Consider the following 20566-nt stretch of genomic DNA (forward strand, 5'->3'; position numbering starts at 1 on the left):
AGAGTGTCAAGCACATAGTAAGTACTACATAAATGCTAGCTATTATTAATTATTGATAAAATAGCTGAAAACATGGTATCATCAGATCCGCTCTCTGTATATTTCTACCTCTGTGACCTTGGGCATATATCACTTATCCTTTCCAGGTTTTAGTTTCCTCATCTGTAAAATGAGGAGGTTGGATTAGAGTGGCCTCCAAGGTCCCTTTCTATTCTAGATTTATGATGCGATGGAGCCAGTATTTTTCCTTGTGTAGTGACTGCCTAAGTCAAGGGCAGAGATACCCCCCTTCCCCCAAAAAAGCCTTGTCTCTCAAAAGCATGCACAAAAGCACTATTTATTAGCACGTACTGCCTTGTTGGCAGCTTTGGGGGAAAGTATCTGACCAACTGTTTCAAAGAGCCTCGAAGCTTTTAAGAGTGGGAAAGCCAGAACGTAATTGATCAGGAGGAGCTCCGTGTTCGCCTTCTTCCTGACTGCTCATGGGTCTCACTGTGGGACTTAGAGGGGGGTGCAGGAATGGTGCAATTTGCTGTAATTAGGAAAATGTCACAATCAGATCAATATTAACTTTTGAGTCATCAGTGCCATATTTTTAGAATTACAAAAAAACATATGGACTCCATATTGTCAGAGGTGGTCATTAGGTCAGTTGTTTTTGCTTAGGTGTTTTTCTTTTTACTAGGAAGGGTTTGTTTGAGCGGGGTGGGGGAGCTATAGCCAGGAATGATTGTGGTGTAAAAAACAAAAGGCATCAATGAAACTTATTTTTGAAAGGAATTATTTTTTTAAAAGCCCATAGATACTATGTTATTCTGCTGCTATTCCCTTTAAAGAGAGCCTTTTTTTAAAATGACGTTATCACTAACAAAAGGGTACATAACTTCGATCTTGTGAAAGGAAAACTCTCCATCACTGTGCTACCATTGCATGATTCTGCAGTCTAAAAAGGTCTTTCTGCAAGCATGATATTTTCTTATTTGTTCCTGGATTAGATCTGAATTAATGATCAGATGCAGTAACAAAACCTTGTTTCTATTAACTCATATCAGCCAGCAACAGTTCTCTGGAGCTGTTAATATCTATATCCTTTTCATATAGATAGGGCCTAATTTCAGGTAAGGGTATAGGAACCAACAATGTTTAAAGCAACACCTTGTATGGTAGCAGAGAACTGGTGGGGATGGGGAGAGAGGGAAGAAGGGAAAAGTAGGTACCCATTAATTGGGGGAAATGGCTGAACAAATTGTGTAGCTATGCTGTAGGAAATTATGATTATAAGCAATTCAGAGACACATAGAAAGATTTCCAAGAACTGATACAGGTGATACAGGGTGAACAATATACATGATGATAACAATAATGCATATAAAAAGAATAATAAAATCAAACTGAATGGTGAGAAATTTGAAAGACCAATCATGGTCCTAGTGAACAAATGATGAAATGGTTCTTCATTTTTTTTTTTTTAAAGATAGATGGGGGACAATGGATGCAAAATATTGTATACATGTTTAGTTGTAGTTACTGTTTTTATTTATTATAAGTTCAGTCTGAATGGAGATTATATCTAAAAATGATTGCTAAAAAACCCAAAAGGCATTACTAAAAATAGTGAAAAAGCTCTTTTACATAAGAATTTTTTATTGAAATTGAGTCTGAAGTCATTTGTCCATTAGAAATCATTAGTGGAAGGAAAAGGTTGAAATTCACATTGGTTATTATTTCTCTTCAGTAATAAACGACTTTCAGAGGATTTGGTACTGACAGTTTTCAAGATTTAGGATCCAAGAAATGCATTCAGAGAACCATGATGACATTTTGTGTATTTGAAAACTTTCCTTTTTCTAATTGGCAGGTGGTAGAATTCCAGCATCTAACTCATCGACAGAACTTGTAAGCACACCACACCTAGATATTGCACTTATCTTTTTCTCCACAAATGCCAAGGAATGTGGCTATTCTTGGTAGGTGAAGTATCATTTGGGAATAAAACTCTGCTATACAATAGTACCTATTCTTTTTTTAATCACATAATTCTGCAAGCAATTCTGTGCCTTAAATATCACCATTAGACAATGTTTAGAGCAGTAGGAACATATTAGATTGCAGACTGGTTGTACTTCTTAGTGCAACATAAGCCGAAGGAAAAAGAATTTTAAAATCCCTCTGTTTAGATGGTGGTGGGGGGTTAACTTTTTTGTGTCCTGGACTCATTGGCAATCTAGGGAAGCCTGAGGAGTCCTTCTCAGAATCATGCTTTTTAGCACATACAATAAATTACATAGGATCACAAAAGAAACAATTTTATTGAAATGCAGTTATCAAAAAAATTTTTTTGACCAAGTTCATGGACTCCAGGTTAAGAATCTCCTGTTGAGAGCTTCCGCTGGGACTGAAAAATCCCAGCAATCCTTTTTGAAGTCCCTGAAATGAAGGTTGGAGCTGTCATGTGGATATGCTCAATAAAAGTGCCAAAGAATGATTTAAATACAAAGATTAAAGTATTCCCTTTTGTCCTTGAGTCTTTCTCTCTGAGGTAGGATTGAGTTGTTGTGTAGCAATGAAGATGAAGAAAGCACTAGAAAGTGACCTCATCCTTCTCCTTGGCTTTTCTCCTTTATGGCCAAGGGATACTCTACCCAGATTTAGCTTTGGGTCCCTCGTTGCCAAGAAACTTTGCACATGAGATTGGAAGCTCCTTGTTTTCATTTTTTAACACTGATATTTTGAGCAGTGGAAGCTTCATAAGAGAGATCTGTTGTTTTTCAGTGACCTAGTACAGGTTTATCTTTCTAGGATATCAATAACTCATTTCTCTTGCCCAAGCTGACAAAGCTTTCTACTGATAATTCTCTCTGGCTACCAGGATAAAAGCCCTAGAGAGTGAAGAATTTATCCACCTGAGGCACATTCCCTGTCCCAAGGTGCCAAGTGGGCATGAGATTTCCGGTTGATAAAAGTAGATTTATAGAGACATGACCTGTTTATACAAACAGGACAAGCAAGAAATCTTCATCCCCAGAACGGAACAAAAAAAAATGCCCTGTGGAAGTATATAAGCTTTGATCCATCTTTCTTGCCTTGGGGCAAGGCAAAGGGGTCACATCTAAACAAATCTTACCTGTGTATTAAAGCTTAACTATATTTTCTACATGCAGGGGCAAGAGGAAAACTAATTGAACCATGTCAAACACAGGCTTGGGACTTAGCAGCTATTCATCTACACTGACCCTGTTATGCAGTCCTGGCTCTTAGAAGATTAAACAAGAACAAAGGGAAAAAATGGATCTTTAAAAAAAAAAAAAAAGATGGAGTCTAGATGCCTAGCAATGAAAAGCAGCAGCAAGAACAGTGTAGCAATAAAATCCCTGGAAGAATCCTCTTCCACTGCTGATCCTGTTTATAAATTGTTTAAAATGCTACATTTTGGTCTCTGTTTGCTAGCATCTCTTGTTGCATAATCTCTGATGCTTTGATAGATTTCAGACATAGGGAGTGACTGACACATTGAGGAAAGCTTGTAACATGGAGGAGGATACCACTTGTCAGGTGTGACAATAAACTTTCTGTTTCCACTTATCTCAAGGGGAAATTGATGCAGGCTTTGGGAAGTTGCTCACTTCCATTCACGTAGACCAGTTTCCTTCCCATTACCCTCAGTTTCTTCCTCTATTCAATATCAACACTTTGGAGACCTCCATCTAGCTATGGAATGATGGATTGTTGGTGCCGGGGAGGAATTTATTGGTCATAGGAAGACCGAATGAATGAGTGAATTAAAAAGTATTTATTAAGTACTTACTACGTGCAAAGCTCTGTGCTAATTGCCAGAGATACAAATAGATCAACAAAATAGTCCCTGTTCTAAAGGAACCTCCTTTTTCAATGGGGGAAATGACACATGTAAGATTTCAGCTGCAAGTCAGGGATATTTACAGTGAAGATATGAAACAGGTGGTAATCTATTTTAAAAGGGTATTTACACTGATAAAACCATAGGATGACAGATTTAAAGCTAGAAGGGACCTTAGAGATCAGCTAGTTCCTCATTTTACAGATGAAGAAACCAAGGCACCAGAAAGTTTGTGACCTTTCCAGGGTCACATAGACAATGAACTGTGGAGCCAGAATTGTTCTCTTCCCTCTGCCAGGATGCCCCTATTATCTTGTCAAGCCTCTCATTTTGTAGTGCTCAGAGAGGGAAAAGGTGACATTTCAAAGGTTCTACAGGTGGTGGTCATGGCTAGATGGTGCCGTGCATGAAGCTCTCCACGCGAGACAGGAAGACCTGAACTAAAATCCTACCTCAGACACTTCAGGGTTCTGTGGCCTGGGGCAAGTCACTTCAATTCTCTTTGCCTCAATCTCTTTATCTGTAAAATGGGCTGCTGTGAGGACCCAGTGGGATTCAAAGGAGATAAGGGCGTGTAAAGCCTTTAGAAAACCTAAAAGCTCTATGTAAATTCTCACTATTATTATTGAATATTACATTTTGGTTTTGAAAGTAAAAATCATAAAGTAACACAGGCGCTTATCAGGTAATATCAAGGTGCCCAATAACATTGAACACCAGTATTAACAAATGTTAGCCAACTCAGTCTTTCTGGTGCCTCCATAAGCTACTCTTTGTTGGATTTTTACAGTGGACAACCCTCACCCCAACATGTACCTACTTCCTTCTTCCACATCCTGTATGGTTTATCTCTTTCTTTTGAAGTCAGTGAATTAGCTTGAATTTTGTTTCGAGAACCTTACTGCCCCAGTCAGCTAGATACACTCTGAGGTATCACAAAACCACAGCTCTCTGAGGGCAAGTTAGGACAGATAGAACATAAGATCCTCAAGGGTGAGACCAATCTCCTTGTCTTCCTTTTCCCTAGAACCTAAGCCCAGCTCCCAGCACATCATCTCGACTTAATACATGTTGTTTGTTCATTGATTGATTGACAATGAGGTGAAGTAAGAATTGCACTGGAGCTAGACTCAGAGGTTCTGGGTTTGAGTTCTGCCTGTGCCACTACCTTGTAGTCATCTGCTAGCACCAGAAGAATATTGGTATTAAAAAGATAGACCTTTATTTCAGGAGGAAGTTTGGGGTCATTCAAAAAACTTTGCCATTTCACAAAGGCAATGCAGTGTCCTTTCCTCTTCCTGTCTACTTTCGGGCCTAATTCATTGTTCATTTGCTATGTTTTTTTTTTTTTTACAAAAAAAAAATACACATGTGTAACATTTTATGTGAAATATATGCAGTATTATAATATATAATAGGGCATCTAGGTAACCCCAGTGGATACAACACCAGACCTAGAGTAAGGAGGACCTAAATTCAAATCTGACCTCCAACACTTACTAGCTGTATGACCCTGGGCAAGTCACTTAACTCTGTTTGTCTCAGTTTCCTCAACTGTAAAATGAGCTAGAGAAGGAAATGGCAAATTACTCCAGTATCTCTGCCAAAAAACAAAAACAAAACAAAAACAAAAACAAAAACCAACCCAAATGGGCCCAACAAAGAGTTAAACATGATTGAAAACAACTGAATAACCATCACCACCACAAAATATATGATATATAAACATTATATAAAATTTATCTATGTTACATATAATTTCATAGATATTTTATGTAACATCTATATTATGTAATATGTATAAGACATATATAATATGGACATATAATAGATATTATCTATAAACTATATGTAATATGTGTGTGGGTATGCATACATACATACACAGAAATATATATATACACACATATAGTATCTATTTTTTAGGTTGCCTATTTACATAGCTACGTACACACAAAGGATGAATTTTAGAGGCTGTACATTTAACTATGCCGACTTTTTTTTTTTTTTTTGGTGTGGCAACTGGGGCTAAGTGACTTGCCCAGGGTCACACAGCTAGTAAGTATGAAGTGTCTGAGGCTGTATTTGAACTCAAATTCTTCTGACTCCAAGGCCAGAGCTCTATCCACTATGCCACTCAGCTGCCCCAATATGCTGACATTTTTCATCCACTTGATTTTTCATGCATGGATTGTTAGGCCAAATTCTTTCAAGTTATTGTGGATCTCATTTAGAAGACTCTACAAAGGTCCAGGACATTGTTCAATCAAGCCAATACCATCTGCAGGCAGGAGCAACCAATGGGCTTCAACATTTACATAGAATCTCTCTTTGACTCAGACTATATCATAATACACTCATGAAGAAGGTGTCTATGATGATGTTATTAGAAGGAAACAACAGTTAGACTTTTTGTAAATGACCTTCCACAGGAGCACACATATTTCCCATAACACAATTCACTGAAAGATATAGACAGCCCTGATGGGATATGGCTCACGTATAAGATCTCCCCAAAATGTGAGCAATAATGTCCTTTCTAGAAAAAATATTCAGTGTACAATATGAATATCAGATATAGACCAATGGTTTATTTTCTCTGCCACAGAAAATACTTAAAATATAAATAACTCAAAGCACACATTAACAAATACAGAAAAAAACCCCAATAACTCACCACATTTATCATACTCTTCCAAAAGATAAAGACTTTTTATGGGATGGCTGCAATAGTTGCGACTGATGTTTCACATTTTCTTTGACCTTGCTCTGTCTGAGCGACTTACAAAGTCTGTGTCTCCACAGTATAGTGTTCTGGGTACTGCCCAGCTCACAAGGCAGATCCTCTGGAGAGATGGCTTCCCTAGGTTCAAACTAAAACTATAGCTCATGAGCCCCTACTGGTGTTGTTTACCTTTCAGTAATCAGTCAGAGGATATAATTAGTTTAAAACAAAGTCATTTAGTGAAATGGCAAAGCAAGGTTAGTAGCAATAAAAAAAAAATTTCCCTTGTTTACCTGGGGTATAGTTTCCCACAAATACACCTGGTAATAATGAGGAGGATGGAACCAAATAGAGTGGCACAAAAAAAAATAGGGAACCCAAGCGGCCAGGATGCACCCAGAGAGGGCTGTTCATGAAGGAAACATATATGGACAAGGTATTTATTACAAGGAAGGGCAATTTATGCCTTTGATGCTGCTGGGTTGTAAATTTCTTCATCCATTTCCCAGTGAGTGGTCTTGGTTTCAGGCTCCACCAGATGCTTTTCTCATCTTCCATTCTTCCAGTGATTTCATCTCTTCCACTTCATCTCTAACCTTATCTGGGACTACAGTTTTAGTCTGAATGTAATGGCTCCAGTCTCCAAGAAGGGGAAAGAGTTTGTTACAAAAATGTTTACAGATATTCTCTGTTTTTTTTATCTGTTTGTGGTCATTCTATTTTCATCCTTAAACACCATCAGAAAATACTTTAACTTGCTGAGTATCTAAATAGACTTTCTTTGGACTGCTTTCCCCTCCACTGTTTCTCTCTCTCTCTTTTTTTAATGAGTTGATAATCATCACAATCTTCTACCATGCTTCTCCAAAAGCTTTTACAAATGACTTTCTATGCTAAGTCAGTGTTGCCCTTGGCAGGCACGTCTCTCCATCTTTCATGAAACAATGCCAAACCGTCCCCCCTTCCCAGTAGTTAAAAAAGATCGGTCTTTCTGTACCTATCTGTGAGTGTTTACTCTCTCTCTCCTATAACTTCTATACACAGCAGAAAATGATAGATTTTATCTCAAAGAAAGGAGGCAATAAATAAAGAGCCAGAAATCTGTATCTGCCCACCTGTGGAATCAAATCATTCCCAAATAATAACTAGATATTTTTAGTAGCACTTCACACATAGTATTTCATTTGTGCATTGTAACAAATAACTGTCAGTTGTCTCTCTTCTGCCTGCTGGGCTCTGTGTTTACAATTCTCTCACTTGCCTGGCCACCAGGGCAGTTTAAGTTTGGCATACAGGGTCAACAGCCAAGCTATGACCAGATGTAGGTGACTGGGAGAAATAAGAGAAGGGTAGGGAGAGTGATAAACATCCTCACCTAACCTTGAGGTCATACTTCTCTGAATTAGGGCATTCCCAAACATAGGAACAATGTTGGAGCAAGACCTTGAGTAGCTAAAGAAAAAAAAAGGTTAGCATAGGAGCACAAATCTGGCCTGCAACCTTAAGCAAATTAATATCATTGGTCTTATAATTACAGTTAACTCAATTATCTACACTAAAAAGGAATATGGATGGAGGACAAGCACAGAACGATTAGGTCTATAATGATATTCATCTGCTCAGCTTTTTGTCACAGGCCCGATAATACCTCCTGTGATCAACAGATGATGTGGGCATAATTGGAAGTTGCCCTATTTATTTATAATAGCCCATCATAAATATACTAGTTATGGTGAATAGGCTTTTCTTTAAATGTGAAATTAACGTTTGGAACTTACCTAGAGCGGTGTTTCTTAAAATGTGATCTGGGGACCACAAATTATGACCGTTTGTTACAGATGAGAAAATTGAGGCTCCGAGAGATGTTAAGTGCTTTGCCCACAGTCACATAGCTGGTCAGTGTCAGAGGTGGTATTTGCACCCCCCCATTCTACCTGATTCTTTGTTCCATGTCACTTCTGTTTATCAGTTTCCTCTTCAAGATTTAGCCTAATCGCTATCTCCTAAAAGAGGTCTTTTTTGATTTTCCCACTTAGTCTCCCTTCACCCTAAATATTTGTATTAGCAGCAACTATCTAGCTTTTATCCTTGTACACCCAGCATCTCATAGAGTGCCTGGTATACAGTAAGCACCTAACAAGTGCTTGTTGATTGGGATTGAAAAGAATTGAACCCAGAGCTCGGATTCCTTGGTTTCTCAAACACTGGAACCCAGGTTCATTGTCACCTCGGGTGATCTTTCCTATGGAAATGACCTTATCTGTGGGACCTTCTTGTTCATTTCCAAGCCCTGAAGTTTTGGCTCATCATGCAGAGTCACTCTATCTTCCCTGCAGTGATTACAGATAAAATGAAAAGCAGAACTGAAAAACCAGGGACTCCCATAAAGGTCTGAATGTGATTTGGATCCAGTACCTAAGAAAATAAGGGGAGGGGGATGCTGCTACGCAGCATGCACTTGCCAACCCCTTGGCAGCAACCCGTCCTTTCTGGATCAGGCTTAATCAATAGTGGACACTGTTCAATTGAATTCAGCTGCCTTACCAATATTTGAAAAAAACAAAACAAAACCCAATCTTGTGTAAAGGATACAGGATGGTTCCCTGTTCTGATTTTTTTTTTAAATAAAGACTCTGGTTACTGTATTTGTTGTTCAACCTCTCCCTGGGATTGGATATGATTTTGGCCTGAATGACATTAGTAAACTATTTCCTGGAATGTCAAGGGCCTCAATAGCCCTGTCAAGAGAGACTCTCTTCTTTCAGGGGCTGTGGAGAGAGAGCAAGACTGCTCTGTTATTATAAGTTGTGCACTGGCAGAAGCTGCGTGCATCTGAGATAATTTGCATGTGTCCAATGAGCGTGATCTACAGCTCTAGGGAGGTTTTCAAGATTGCATGATGGCACTGTATAAGAATCTCCTCTGGGGTGGGGGGAGAGGGAAGAGGTTTTCTTTTTTTCTTTTTTTTTCCTCCCTTTTCCTCAGCCTCATTTCAAGGCAGTTCACCCTCTACGCTAACGTCTCCACGTGCTGAGAGCACATAGCTGACCATCTTGCTTCTGTGGCTGCCGATCTCATTAGTCGAGAGCATCAGCAGTCTGCATGGGTGGAAACAGGTTATTTCAAAGCAAGGTAGGGCCTCAAACCTTCCTGTCAGAAAAAGAACGCTCCTATTTTTCCTCTCTTGGCTTTACTGAAGGAACAGCCAGGGGGAACCAGCAATTTGGCTCTTACTTGTGGTCAAAGGCAGAGCTAAATTTCTGCTTTCTAGTTTGTGAATGCCAGGGGTGAGAGGTTTCAATTCCATCTCTCTCTGGACGCTTGACTACAGTTTTAGCTGTCCACATCACACACTTGTTAACCCAATCTGTGCACCAAAGGTCCTGGTCTCACTTTGTGCCCACTGTAGTGTGGCATACTGGGAAGAATGCCAGGTTCAGAGCCTAGACTGGAGTTTGGGTGTGAATTCTGGCTCTGCTATTTGGTAGCTACATGACCTTGATCAAGCCATTTTATTTTTGGAGAATGAGGACAATGGTATTTAATCCCATTTTCTCAGAATTATCAGGAGGAAAGCACAGCCTAAATCTCAGTGCATTACAGAAGTGTGAGTTATTAATGATAACAGTAATTTTACTATAAAAGTTTACTACTAACAATAGCCATTTTACTATAAAATGTACTACTACTAATAGTAACTTTAACATAAAAATTTCTACTAACAAAAGTAATTTTACTATAAAAATTTACTACTAATAATGGTAATTTTACTATTTAATTTTACCATTAAAATGTACTACCAGTAATAGTAATTTTACCATTAAAATTTACTACTAACAATAGTAATTTTACTATAAAAATTTACTACTACTACTACTAATTTTACCATAAAAAGTTCTACTAACAGTAGTAATTTTATTATAAAAATTTACTACTAATAATAGTAATTTTACTATATTATTTTACTGTAAACATTTACTACTAATAATAGTAATTTTACTATATTATTTTACTGTAAACATTTACTACTAATAATAGTAATTTTACTATATTATTTTACTGTAAACATTTACTACTAATAATAGTAATTTTAACATTAAAATTTACTATGAACAATAGTAAATTTACTATAAAAATTTACTGCTACTAGTAATAATTTTACTATTAAAATTTATTACTAATAATAGTAATTTTACTGTAAACATTTACTACTAATAATAGTGAAATTACTATTACTAACATTAATATAGCACTTATTGTGTGCTGGCTCTCTATTAAGTACTTTACTTATAATAATTGATTGTTTACATATTTACTATTATTTTATATTTGCTATTAGCACTAATAATAATTTACTATTATCTCATTTGATCTTTGTAACAATCCTGGGAAGGAGGTGCTATTATTATTCCCATTTTACAGATTAAGTAACTGAGGCAGAATGACTTGCCCAGGGTCACACAGCTAGGAAGTATCTGAGTTCAGATTTGAACTCAGGTCCTCCTAACTTCAAGTCCAGCACTCTGTGTACTGTGCTTTATTATCCTACATGTCACTGATATGAAAAAAGAAAAGAAAAAGTTAAGAACTAGTTAAGATCTAGTACTATCCTCTCATTTTACACATTAGGAAACTGAGGCATGAAGCATAAGTGGATCCCTGAAGATCCCATAGGCATGAGGTGGCGAAGCTTGGCTTTGGTCCCAGAACTTTCTATAACTGAGTAAAGATTTACGTGGACACTTCTGATGCCCTGCTTGGGGTAAAGGCTCCCATGGTGAGTGGGAGTTTTAGGTTCATTGATCCAGTGCTGGTAGGGACCTTGTGGGCCCAATACCCTCTTCTTTCCCTATAGTCTTCCTTGGCAATCTTACCCATCAATAGACTGGAGAACAGCCAGTCACCCTGACAGGTGAGAGCCTGGAGTCCATGATAAGGTTGGGTGGAGGTATGTGGGAGGAGACCTTAAATGCTAGGCCAAGGGAATTGACACGGTGTAGACAAGGTGGAGCTGGTGAAGGCTTTTGATCAGGGAAGAGAAGGAAGAGGAATGAAGTAAGTGTTTATATAGTGCCTACTATGTGCTGGGCAGCTAGGTGGCTCAGTAGATAGAGTGCCAATCTGGAACATGAAGACTCATCTTCCTGAGTTCAAATTCAGGCTCTTCCTAGCTGTGTGACCTTGGGCAAGTTACTTACCCCTGTTTGCCTCAGTTTTCTCATCTGTAAAATGAGCTGGAGAAGGAAATGGCAAACTCTTTCAGTATTCTTGCCATGAAAAGCCCTAATGGGTTCACAAAGGGTTGGACATGACTTAAAAACGTGTGCTGAGCATTTTGCTAAACACTTTAAAATATTGTCCAATTTGAGGGGAGAGTGACATGGTCAGATGCGTACAGTAGGAAGATTATTCTGGTAGCGATGTGAAGGATGCATGGGAGAAATACAGAGAGTAGACAGAATAGATTTGCAGAATGACCCCAATAAGGCAAAAGAAAATAGGTGTCTGATAGGTGCAATGACCAGTCATAACTTCCACAGATTGACAGTGAAATATACTTCCTTCTCCTTGGCACAGAGGTCAGTTAGTCAATAAACAATGATTAAGTACCTACTACGTGCAGTGATGGGAGCTGGGGAGCCATAGCCTCAGTCAAGTCTAAGTTTCAGAAGGGGTCAATATTTGGTTATTTCGTCAGATCCCACTTTTAGAGCTGAAAGAGACCGTCAGGGCTTCTAGTCCAAGACCCTCATTTTACAAATAAGAAAAGAGCCTAAGGAAGTGCTAAGATATGTTCAAGGTCACAGAGGAGACAAACATCAGAGATGGGTTTTGAATCCAAGCCTCTGACTCTGCAGTTAACACCCTGTTCACTGGCCCACAAAAGTCTCGCTTGGATTCTGGGCATATTACGGTTGCAGGACTCCTCCTCTGTGTCTAGGCTACTTATTCTTGGCTTAGATTCTAAGACCCAGACAAACTGGCTTTCCCACTGTTCCTCACACATGATACTTTCTGTCCTATCTCCCTGACTTTGCACAGAGAAGGGTAAATTATTAGATCTTGGCAATTGATTGGGTATGAGCAAGTGGAAAGTGTCAAAGATGAAATGTCTCAAACTCGCAAATACATCTAGGAGGTTTCTTTTAGCTCTTCGTGGTCTACAGTTCTGTGATGAAACTATACTGGAACCCTAAAGATCAGACCCCTTAATATCACGCTAAAAGTAGATGCCGCAAGATGGGTGGGAGCATCTATAGGGAGCTAGCTACAGAGTGGAATTCAATGCTGGACGTGTACTCTCCGAGTCAATAGGGCAGAATTAATAAAACCTCAGGTCACTACTCTGGTTTGACTTTTGAGATATAGTAATGAAAGGAGACTGAGAAAATGTTGCTTTAATTCGATTGCAAGAGGACATAGGGAACCTGGATTGGTGGTGTGATCATAGGGTTAACCCCACCCCCCCCAGCCAATACAATCTTCCATCAGAGAAGGAGAGTGAGAAGCATTTGAGTCAGTGCGGTTCAGATCTACAAATTTCTGCTGGCAAACAAACTATTCCAAGAATTTTAGCTGTGACATCACACGGACATAGCCCACCGAGGAAGGTTTTTCCAGGCTTGGAAAAAAATAGCTGCAGATCAAAATACACAAATCACAGATGTTTTCAGATGCTAGGGAATAAGCAGGATTTCCACCGAGCCCCATCTCCAATTCACCATTCATTCCTTTGACCCTAGAAATAAAGGAAAAAAATGCTGTTTCCATCAAAGCTTTCCACAGTCTGTCAAAGGAAACCCCTATGTCACTCCTGATGTGAAATTCAGCCTTTGTTTATGTCAGTGGGGAACTAGTGAAGGAAAGAGGATGACTCAGTGTAATGGCATTCTGGTGCCCCTGAAGAATTTAGAAAGCTGGAGAAAAAGGAAAAATGGAAAAAGATCTCACATTTGAAATGAGTTAGCTACTGCCCTGGCAGCCCGTGTTCTGTGGGGACAGGATGGGGTTGGGTGGAAGGAGGGAGTTAAGTGTCAGGGAGAGAGGGGAGTCTGCTCCTCTCTGCCAGAGAATCTTTTCTAATGATCGAAAAGGAATTGCCCCCTTCCCTTCTGAAATGTTTCCTTGGGGAAATCAAAGCTTTAATTTATGAGGGTAACATCTGCCTTGTTGCCTGGATTAACAGCAACTTAAAGGTTATCTCCTGGCAGGGAAAAATGCTCCCTTCACACATCGGCTTTTCTGAGTGTTTTATTTTTTTTCCTCAATTTTTATCATTTTCTGAGCATTTTAAGGAGGCAAGAGGTCTGGCTTCTGATTCTGGAGCATTGTGGCTGCAGGTCTCCTGTCCTGCTCCCCACCCTCACAAACCCTTTAACCCCAGGCCACTTGTTACAGGGCTGGCTTCTAAGCATCAGTCAGAAGGGCCTTCTATCTCCCATCCTTAGCACAGGCTACAATACTTCACAATTCTTAGTTTCCTTCAAATAGTTCCTCCTACCTAAGACTTTTGCCTATCTTCCCAGATGCTAGTGCCTTCTCCTAATTGGGTATTTATTTTCTGTATACTTACTGTATACACGTACACATGGTCACCTACCTTCCCCATTACATAGAATGTAAGCTGTTTAAGGTCAGGAACTGGTTTATTTTTGTCTTTTTAGCCCTGTAAGCCTAGCACAGTCTTGACTTATAGTAGGCACTTAATAAATGCTTATTTCCTTCCCTTTCTCTTAGTTGATCAACCAACAAGCATTTATTAAGCGCCTACTATGTGCCAGACATTGTGCTGAGTGGTTTACAGTTATTATCTCATTTAGTCCTCACAACAACCCTGGGAGGTGGGTATTGTTATTATCCCATTTTACAGATAAGGAAACTGAGGCAGACAGAAGTTAAGTGACTTGTCCAGGGTCATAATAAATGTTTGATGGTGGATTTGAACCCAGGTCTTCCTAATGCCACAGGCAGCTAAGTGGTGCAGTGGATAGAGTTCCTGGTGTTGGAGTCAGGAAGACTCATCCTCATGAGTTCAAATCTGGCTCACTTATTAACTGTGTGATTCCAGGCAAGTCACTTAACCTATGTCTGCCTCTGACAGTGGTTAAGTGACTTGCTCAAGTTCATATAGCTAGTGTCTTGAGACAGGATTTGAACTCAGATCTTGATTCCAGGCCCAGTGCCCTATCCACTGTGCCACCTAAGTATTATGTCACTTTGATTCTCACAACAACCTTGGGAGCTGGGTGCTATTATTATCGCCATTTTACAGATGAAGAAACTGAGGTTGAGAAAGCTCGAGTGACCTGTCCAGGGTCACTCAGCTAGGAAGTGTCTGAGGCCTGATTCAAACTTCAAGTCCCGTATTTTATCCACTGCTCCACCTAGCTGATATAATATACGTAAAGTGCTTTGCATAAATTAAAATGCATATAAATGATATTGACTATTATTATAATTAAGAATTATGTTATATTATAATACTATCATTAAGAATAAGGCAACAGATGCACAGAGAAGTAAGTAATTGATAGGTCATTGTTTGTCCTTTGTTCTGGAAGAGGGCCATGACATTTAAGGTGATTTAAGTGAAGGAGGGCTGTGCAAAGTCACCAGCCTCACTCTCTCCTCCTGAGTCATTTGGGTCCAGCGCCAAGATATAGATCAGGATGACTGGAGAGGGTCTAGGCAAGTACCACAGCTAATGCAGAATGAAAGCTTCTTGAGGGCAGGGACTCATTTTGGTATCCCCAGCTCCTCGATTAAATGCTTGGATCCTACAGGGTATTTAATCAGTATTTATTGGTGAAGTAAGCAAGGACTAGAAACCAGGTCCCTTGTGACCCTGTCCAGGACTTTTCCCAGCTAAGTATACCAGCATGTCCCTTATGTTTTTAACAGGGAAGGTTTTCCCTTCCTAACTCAGCTTTCCTACAGTGACTCCCATTTTCTTCCCTAAATTCTCTTATCATCTCTTAGAGGTGAAGCTGATTATTAACCTGAAATGACAAGATGATTAAGCTTGACCTAATCACAATATTCTCTCCTCTCTGATTTGGTGTATAGCTCAAGATGGCTTCATTATTGCTGACAGGTGACTTTGGGAAAGCCTCAGGTTAAAGACAAATGCATTTGACAGGGGTATCATGCTTTGTTACTCTGGATTATATTAACTAATGGCTCCACCACCCTCCCCACCTCTTGTTCTTGGATTCTAGGACAATTTTTTAAACACACGAAGCAGGAAAAAATTGTGTTGAATCAACCCATTAAAATTAGATAATATGAAGTATCATTTACTTAACTGAGACTCACGTAAAAGAGGTTTTTTTTTTTAAAAGGAAGATAATTTGTTTTTTAAGAAGACATTCCTAAAATTCATTAAAACCCAGAGGAAATTAATGTCTGGACCTTCAATGAGATTGCCTCATATGTGGAAGGGAACCCTAGAGACATTTAAGATCAGCGATGATAATCTTAAAACACAGATCTGACCATGTTGCTCCTCTGCTTAGAAATCTTCCGTGGTTGTCTATTAACTCTAGGATAAAACTCGAAATCATTAGCCTGGTGTCTAAACCACTCCACAGTCTGGCTGCTACCTCCTTTTCCAGTCTTATTTTGGCTTGACTGCCCCTCAGGCCACCTCCACTTTAGTCAAGTTGGCTAATTAGCTTTTCTTGATACCTGAATTTCTCTCTCTCATTTTTATGCCTTTCTAACGGTGGTTCCCCTATGTTTGGAATCTGTTCTTTCTTCACCCTTTTTGAAATTACTTTGGGCTTACCTATCCGTCTACATACTACATTCTTCCATGCCTCCTTCCCTAATTGAAGGTAAGTTTCTTGAGGGGAGGTACACAATGCTTTGCAAATATTAGATACTTTATAAATATTTGTCCAATGGGATTGAATTGACAGGATAATTACAGTTGGCCAATATAACTGGTTAACTATTTTATTATCCTTGTAAACAGTGTAACTAAAAGTCCTTTCAGTGTCACCTGTCTTCTGAGTAATGCAGCTGACATTTTTATTTTCTTTTGTTGTATAAGTTCTGATTTGGACCCCATTAGATGAGGCTCCAATGAGACCATATATGTGTGGCAGCAGGTGGTCCTGGGCTGAGCTGTCATACACACACTGATCCAGAGGACCTATCTGAGCATGTCCTACAACTCACCCCCCCACCTCATCACACTACCCTTGTGTAGCAACTGATTCCTCTTCAGGGCTTTAAATTTCCCCTTCCAAACAACTCACTCCCCACTTCATTCATGGAGGCTTGGCTTTCATGTAAGCAGTATATCATGACTGCCTATATTTTGTTCCCATCTGAGCCTAGGGTACTCATTAGATCACATTTTTTTAGGGGCATATGATTTTCAATTATTTTCCAGGTTTGAAAAGTTCAATATGATCTCACTACTTTGCCCTAGCACCTTTCAAGAATGAAAACCCATAGTATAACTGAGTTAGGCAAGGTATCCTTCATGTTACCAAAGGAGAAATCACCCTCTCTCCCCCTACTCTATAGCATTAACATTAGCTGAGATACAATACACAACTTTGGATTTCTGTTTATTGCTTTCCAAACCTGGAGAAAAGCAGGGGGTTTGAAGTGACTGAATAACCCACAATACCATGTATATATGGAGCCCACCTTTAGGAAATTCAGCAAAATTCATAGAAATAGAGTAAGAAAAGGTGAAAGCTGTCTGCAACAGACAGTCTTTTTCCTAGTACATTTATCCCTTCCACGTTGTGACTTTTCTCATCATGGTTTCGATACATTGTGGGTCGGCATAAGAAATTAAATGGGAATTTTGGGGGAGTTTTGCGGAAGCCACAGATGGCACAGAAAAAGTTTAGAAACTCAGGAATGCATAAAAGAGATGTATAGTGTTGTATAATGTAAACATATTTTATCTTTTAATACCATAATAATTCAGACTTCTTCTCTGGAACAAAGGGAGGGCCAAAACATTTTATGTGGATTTTCCAGATTGTGCAGGCCCTTTGTCCCTAACCCTGGCCATGTGGAAGGGATAACTGTATATTCTTTAAGCTCCGAACGGGATTTTAGACTTTTTCTGAAAGCTGGTCCAGAATGCTGCAGACTCTGACCTTAGGGAAACTTTCAGGTTCCCCAGGGAACCTTTAAGGGTTTCCTTAAGTTAAGGTATCAGATATCCTACCCTCTCCATAGAGAGAGAAAGGGAAAGGGGAAAGAAAGACCACCAATCTTTCTCCAGCTTCAGTTGAGGCAGCTATATGGGGTTCATTCACCCGGGACATAATGTGTGCTGGAAACATCCTCAGCTCTCTGCTTCAGGACTCCTCTCAGACACTCCTGACCCCTGAGCAATCTCCATGGGGCCATACTTGAATCTCCTGCTGGTAATGCTGCCCTTTTCTCTGTTGTCTTCCTCGCTTTGCATTCTGATTTGTTGAATTTCATCTCTTACTCATAAGCCCAGTTCCCTAAGGTCAGAGTCTGTGGCACTTTGGGCAGCCAGCCTTCAGATAAAGTCTTAAATCCTTGCAGAGCTTAGAGAATACTAGGGAAAAAGCATGTCCATATTCAGACAGCCCTCACCTCCCCTTAGCTATTACATAGCTCCATAGCTATGCATTGTGCTGAAGCTCCTAAAAGTAGGTACCATATGTAAATGGATTTGAAAACCTTATTGTTATGATGATCATTGGGCTATCAAGTATAGGCCAAAGGATCTGAAGTCCCATGACCTGGGTTCAAATCTTGTCTCTGCTGTGTGACCATATGTAAATCCATCCCCATCTTTTTTTTTTTTTGGCGAGGCAATGGGGATAAGTGACTTGCCCAGGGTCACACAGCTAGTGAGTGTTATGTGATTGAGGCTGGATTTGAACTCATGCCCTCCTGACTCCAGGGCCATGCTCTGTCCACTGCGTCACCTAGCTGCCCCCCCTCCCCATTTTTAGGCTTCACTTTACTCCTGAGAAAAATGGGAGGGTTGGACCAGATGATCTCTAAGGATCCTTCCACTTCTGATTCTATGATCCCAAATCACTTGATAAATGTGTAGTTATCAATGTAATTTTAAAAGCCAACCAATAATTTAATAGGATAACATATTTCTTAACCCATCATTTACTTGGACCCTCCCATGTATTCTTGAGTTCATCAATGTGGGTACTTCCTCTGATACTTATCACCATCCCCCCGTGCATTCTCAGTTACTGGAATTGCTGTCCTCTTGTACATCCTCCTTTGGAGGTCCTCTCAATCTGTGGGGGGGCGGTTCCTGGAGTTCTCATGATATCATTAAGGTTTCAGTGGAGCTCACAAACTCTGCCTCAGTTATCCCTCATTCTCATCCCATTAGCTGTTGTCTTTCTTTTCCATTCCCTTTCATAATTCTTGGTGGGTAATATGTGGTGATCTACTCACACTCACCATGGTCCTTTCTAGTGCCCCTGGAGTGGGATGATGCTTTAATTCTCTTCTTTATTTGGCAACTGACGACACCTAGAGCTAAGCCAAGAAAACAACTTTGTCCTTTGGACAATAGCTTGAGTGAATGATCTAAATATACATTATTTAATTTTGATTACATTAGGAAAAATAATTCTTTCTCTCCTCCTCTTTGCAATTCTACCTCTTGAATGCTTCTGATTAGACTTTTTTTTTATTAAATATGAATTTTAAATTCATCTCTCCTCACATGACTATCATGGAAGTCTCAGGAGGAAGCAACTCCCATTTTTCCTATTTTGTTCCCTTATTTCTCTGTTTGTTCTCTCTGTATTTCTAAGGAGATACTTTTGAGAGGCAATATGTGCAGAGCCCTGAAATTAATCAGGAAGGGGATTCCTATCCTGCCTCCAGACTAGCTGGGAAGTTGCCTCATCTTAGGCTTCAGTTCTCTTTTCTATAAAATGGAAATGGTACCAAGACCTATTTTACCTAGGTGACAAGTTTTTGTGCTTCTGGAGAAAGGGCAATGGATTTGAAATCAGAATAGCTGAATATAAAAGAGGGGAACATTTATTAAATGCTCAGTATGTCCCAGGCACTGTGCTAAGAGCTTTATAGATATTATCTCAACAACCCTTAATGGTAGTTGCTAGTATGATTCCCCTTTAAAGTTGAGGAGATTGAGGCTGATGGAGGTTAAGTGACTTGCTCAGGGTCTGAGAGGCTGGATTTGAACTCAGGTCTTTCTGACTCCAGGCCCAGCCCTCTATCTACTGTGCATTTTACAATCTATATAACTTTGGACAAGTCACTTCACTTCCTCCAGGCCTCAGTTTTTCCACCTACAAAATATGAAGTTTGGATCAGTTTATCTCTAAGGTGAGAAAAAATAAAGCTCAAGTTCCATGATTTTATAATTATAGCACTTTATAAACTCCATAGAAATCAGTTGTTATTTCAAAAACGCCCACATACTTCCAATAGTGTTATTTCAATCGTTTTCCACTTTTCAAAATAGCTATAGAAAAAAATGATTTAATCAACATTGTGCCATTAAAAGACATTTGGAATATCATTTACTAAGACAAATGTAGTTTCCTGCATAGGTTAATGGTGATAACAGAGGAGCTGGGCTTCTGGATTTTATCCAAGTCTCTAACCCTCTTAAAAAATTACATTTCAGCTTTAGGATAAAAGTTTTGCTTTTCTTTCAAAACCATTTTAATGTTAATATTTTAGACCAAGATGGGAGTTTTGCCTAATTTGTTGCCAATGGGGATGGGTGTGGTTGGAAAGAGAGTAGAATAAACCCCTTTCAAAATAAAACCAGGCTTTCTTGGACAGAAAATGATTTAAAAAAAATTTTCTACCACTAATGAAGTTTAAAAAAAAAGTTTAATTCTCATGAAAATGTACAAAGTGAATATTGAGAAACAGAGCAGCTGGGGAGCTGTCAACAATGCCCATTCAGCAAAACACCCAACTCACTTCAATACACTGAAGCCAATACTTCAATCTCATTTCCT

At 39.3% G+C, this 20566-nt stretch overlaps 1 protein-coding gene across 1 annotated transcript in view; it reads right to left on the reverse strand.

Annotated features, from left to right (window-relative positions):
• Positions 1–12964: 12964 nt before the first annotated feature.
• The window catches only part of TMEM212 (transmembrane protein 212), a 32082-nt gene continuing 24480 nt past the window's right edge, over positions 12965–20566 (reverse strand). The window contains exon 4 of the mRNA XM_027875840.1: positions 12965–13320. Coding sequence (XP_027731641.1) covers positions 13300–13320 — 21 coding nt within the window. The 3' untranslated portion in view covers positions 12965–13299. The remainder of the gene's footprint in view (positions 13321–20566) is intronic.

Source organism: Vombatus ursinus, unplaced genomic scaffold (assembly GCF_900497805.2).
Source record: "Vombatus ursinus unplaced genomic scaffold, bare-nosed wombat genome assembly UNPS02014810.1, whole genome shotgun sequence".
In the NCBI taxonomy this organism is placed as follows: domain Eukaryota; kingdom Metazoa; phylum Chordata; class Mammalia; order Diprotodontia; family Vombatidae; genus Vombatus; species Vombatus ursinus.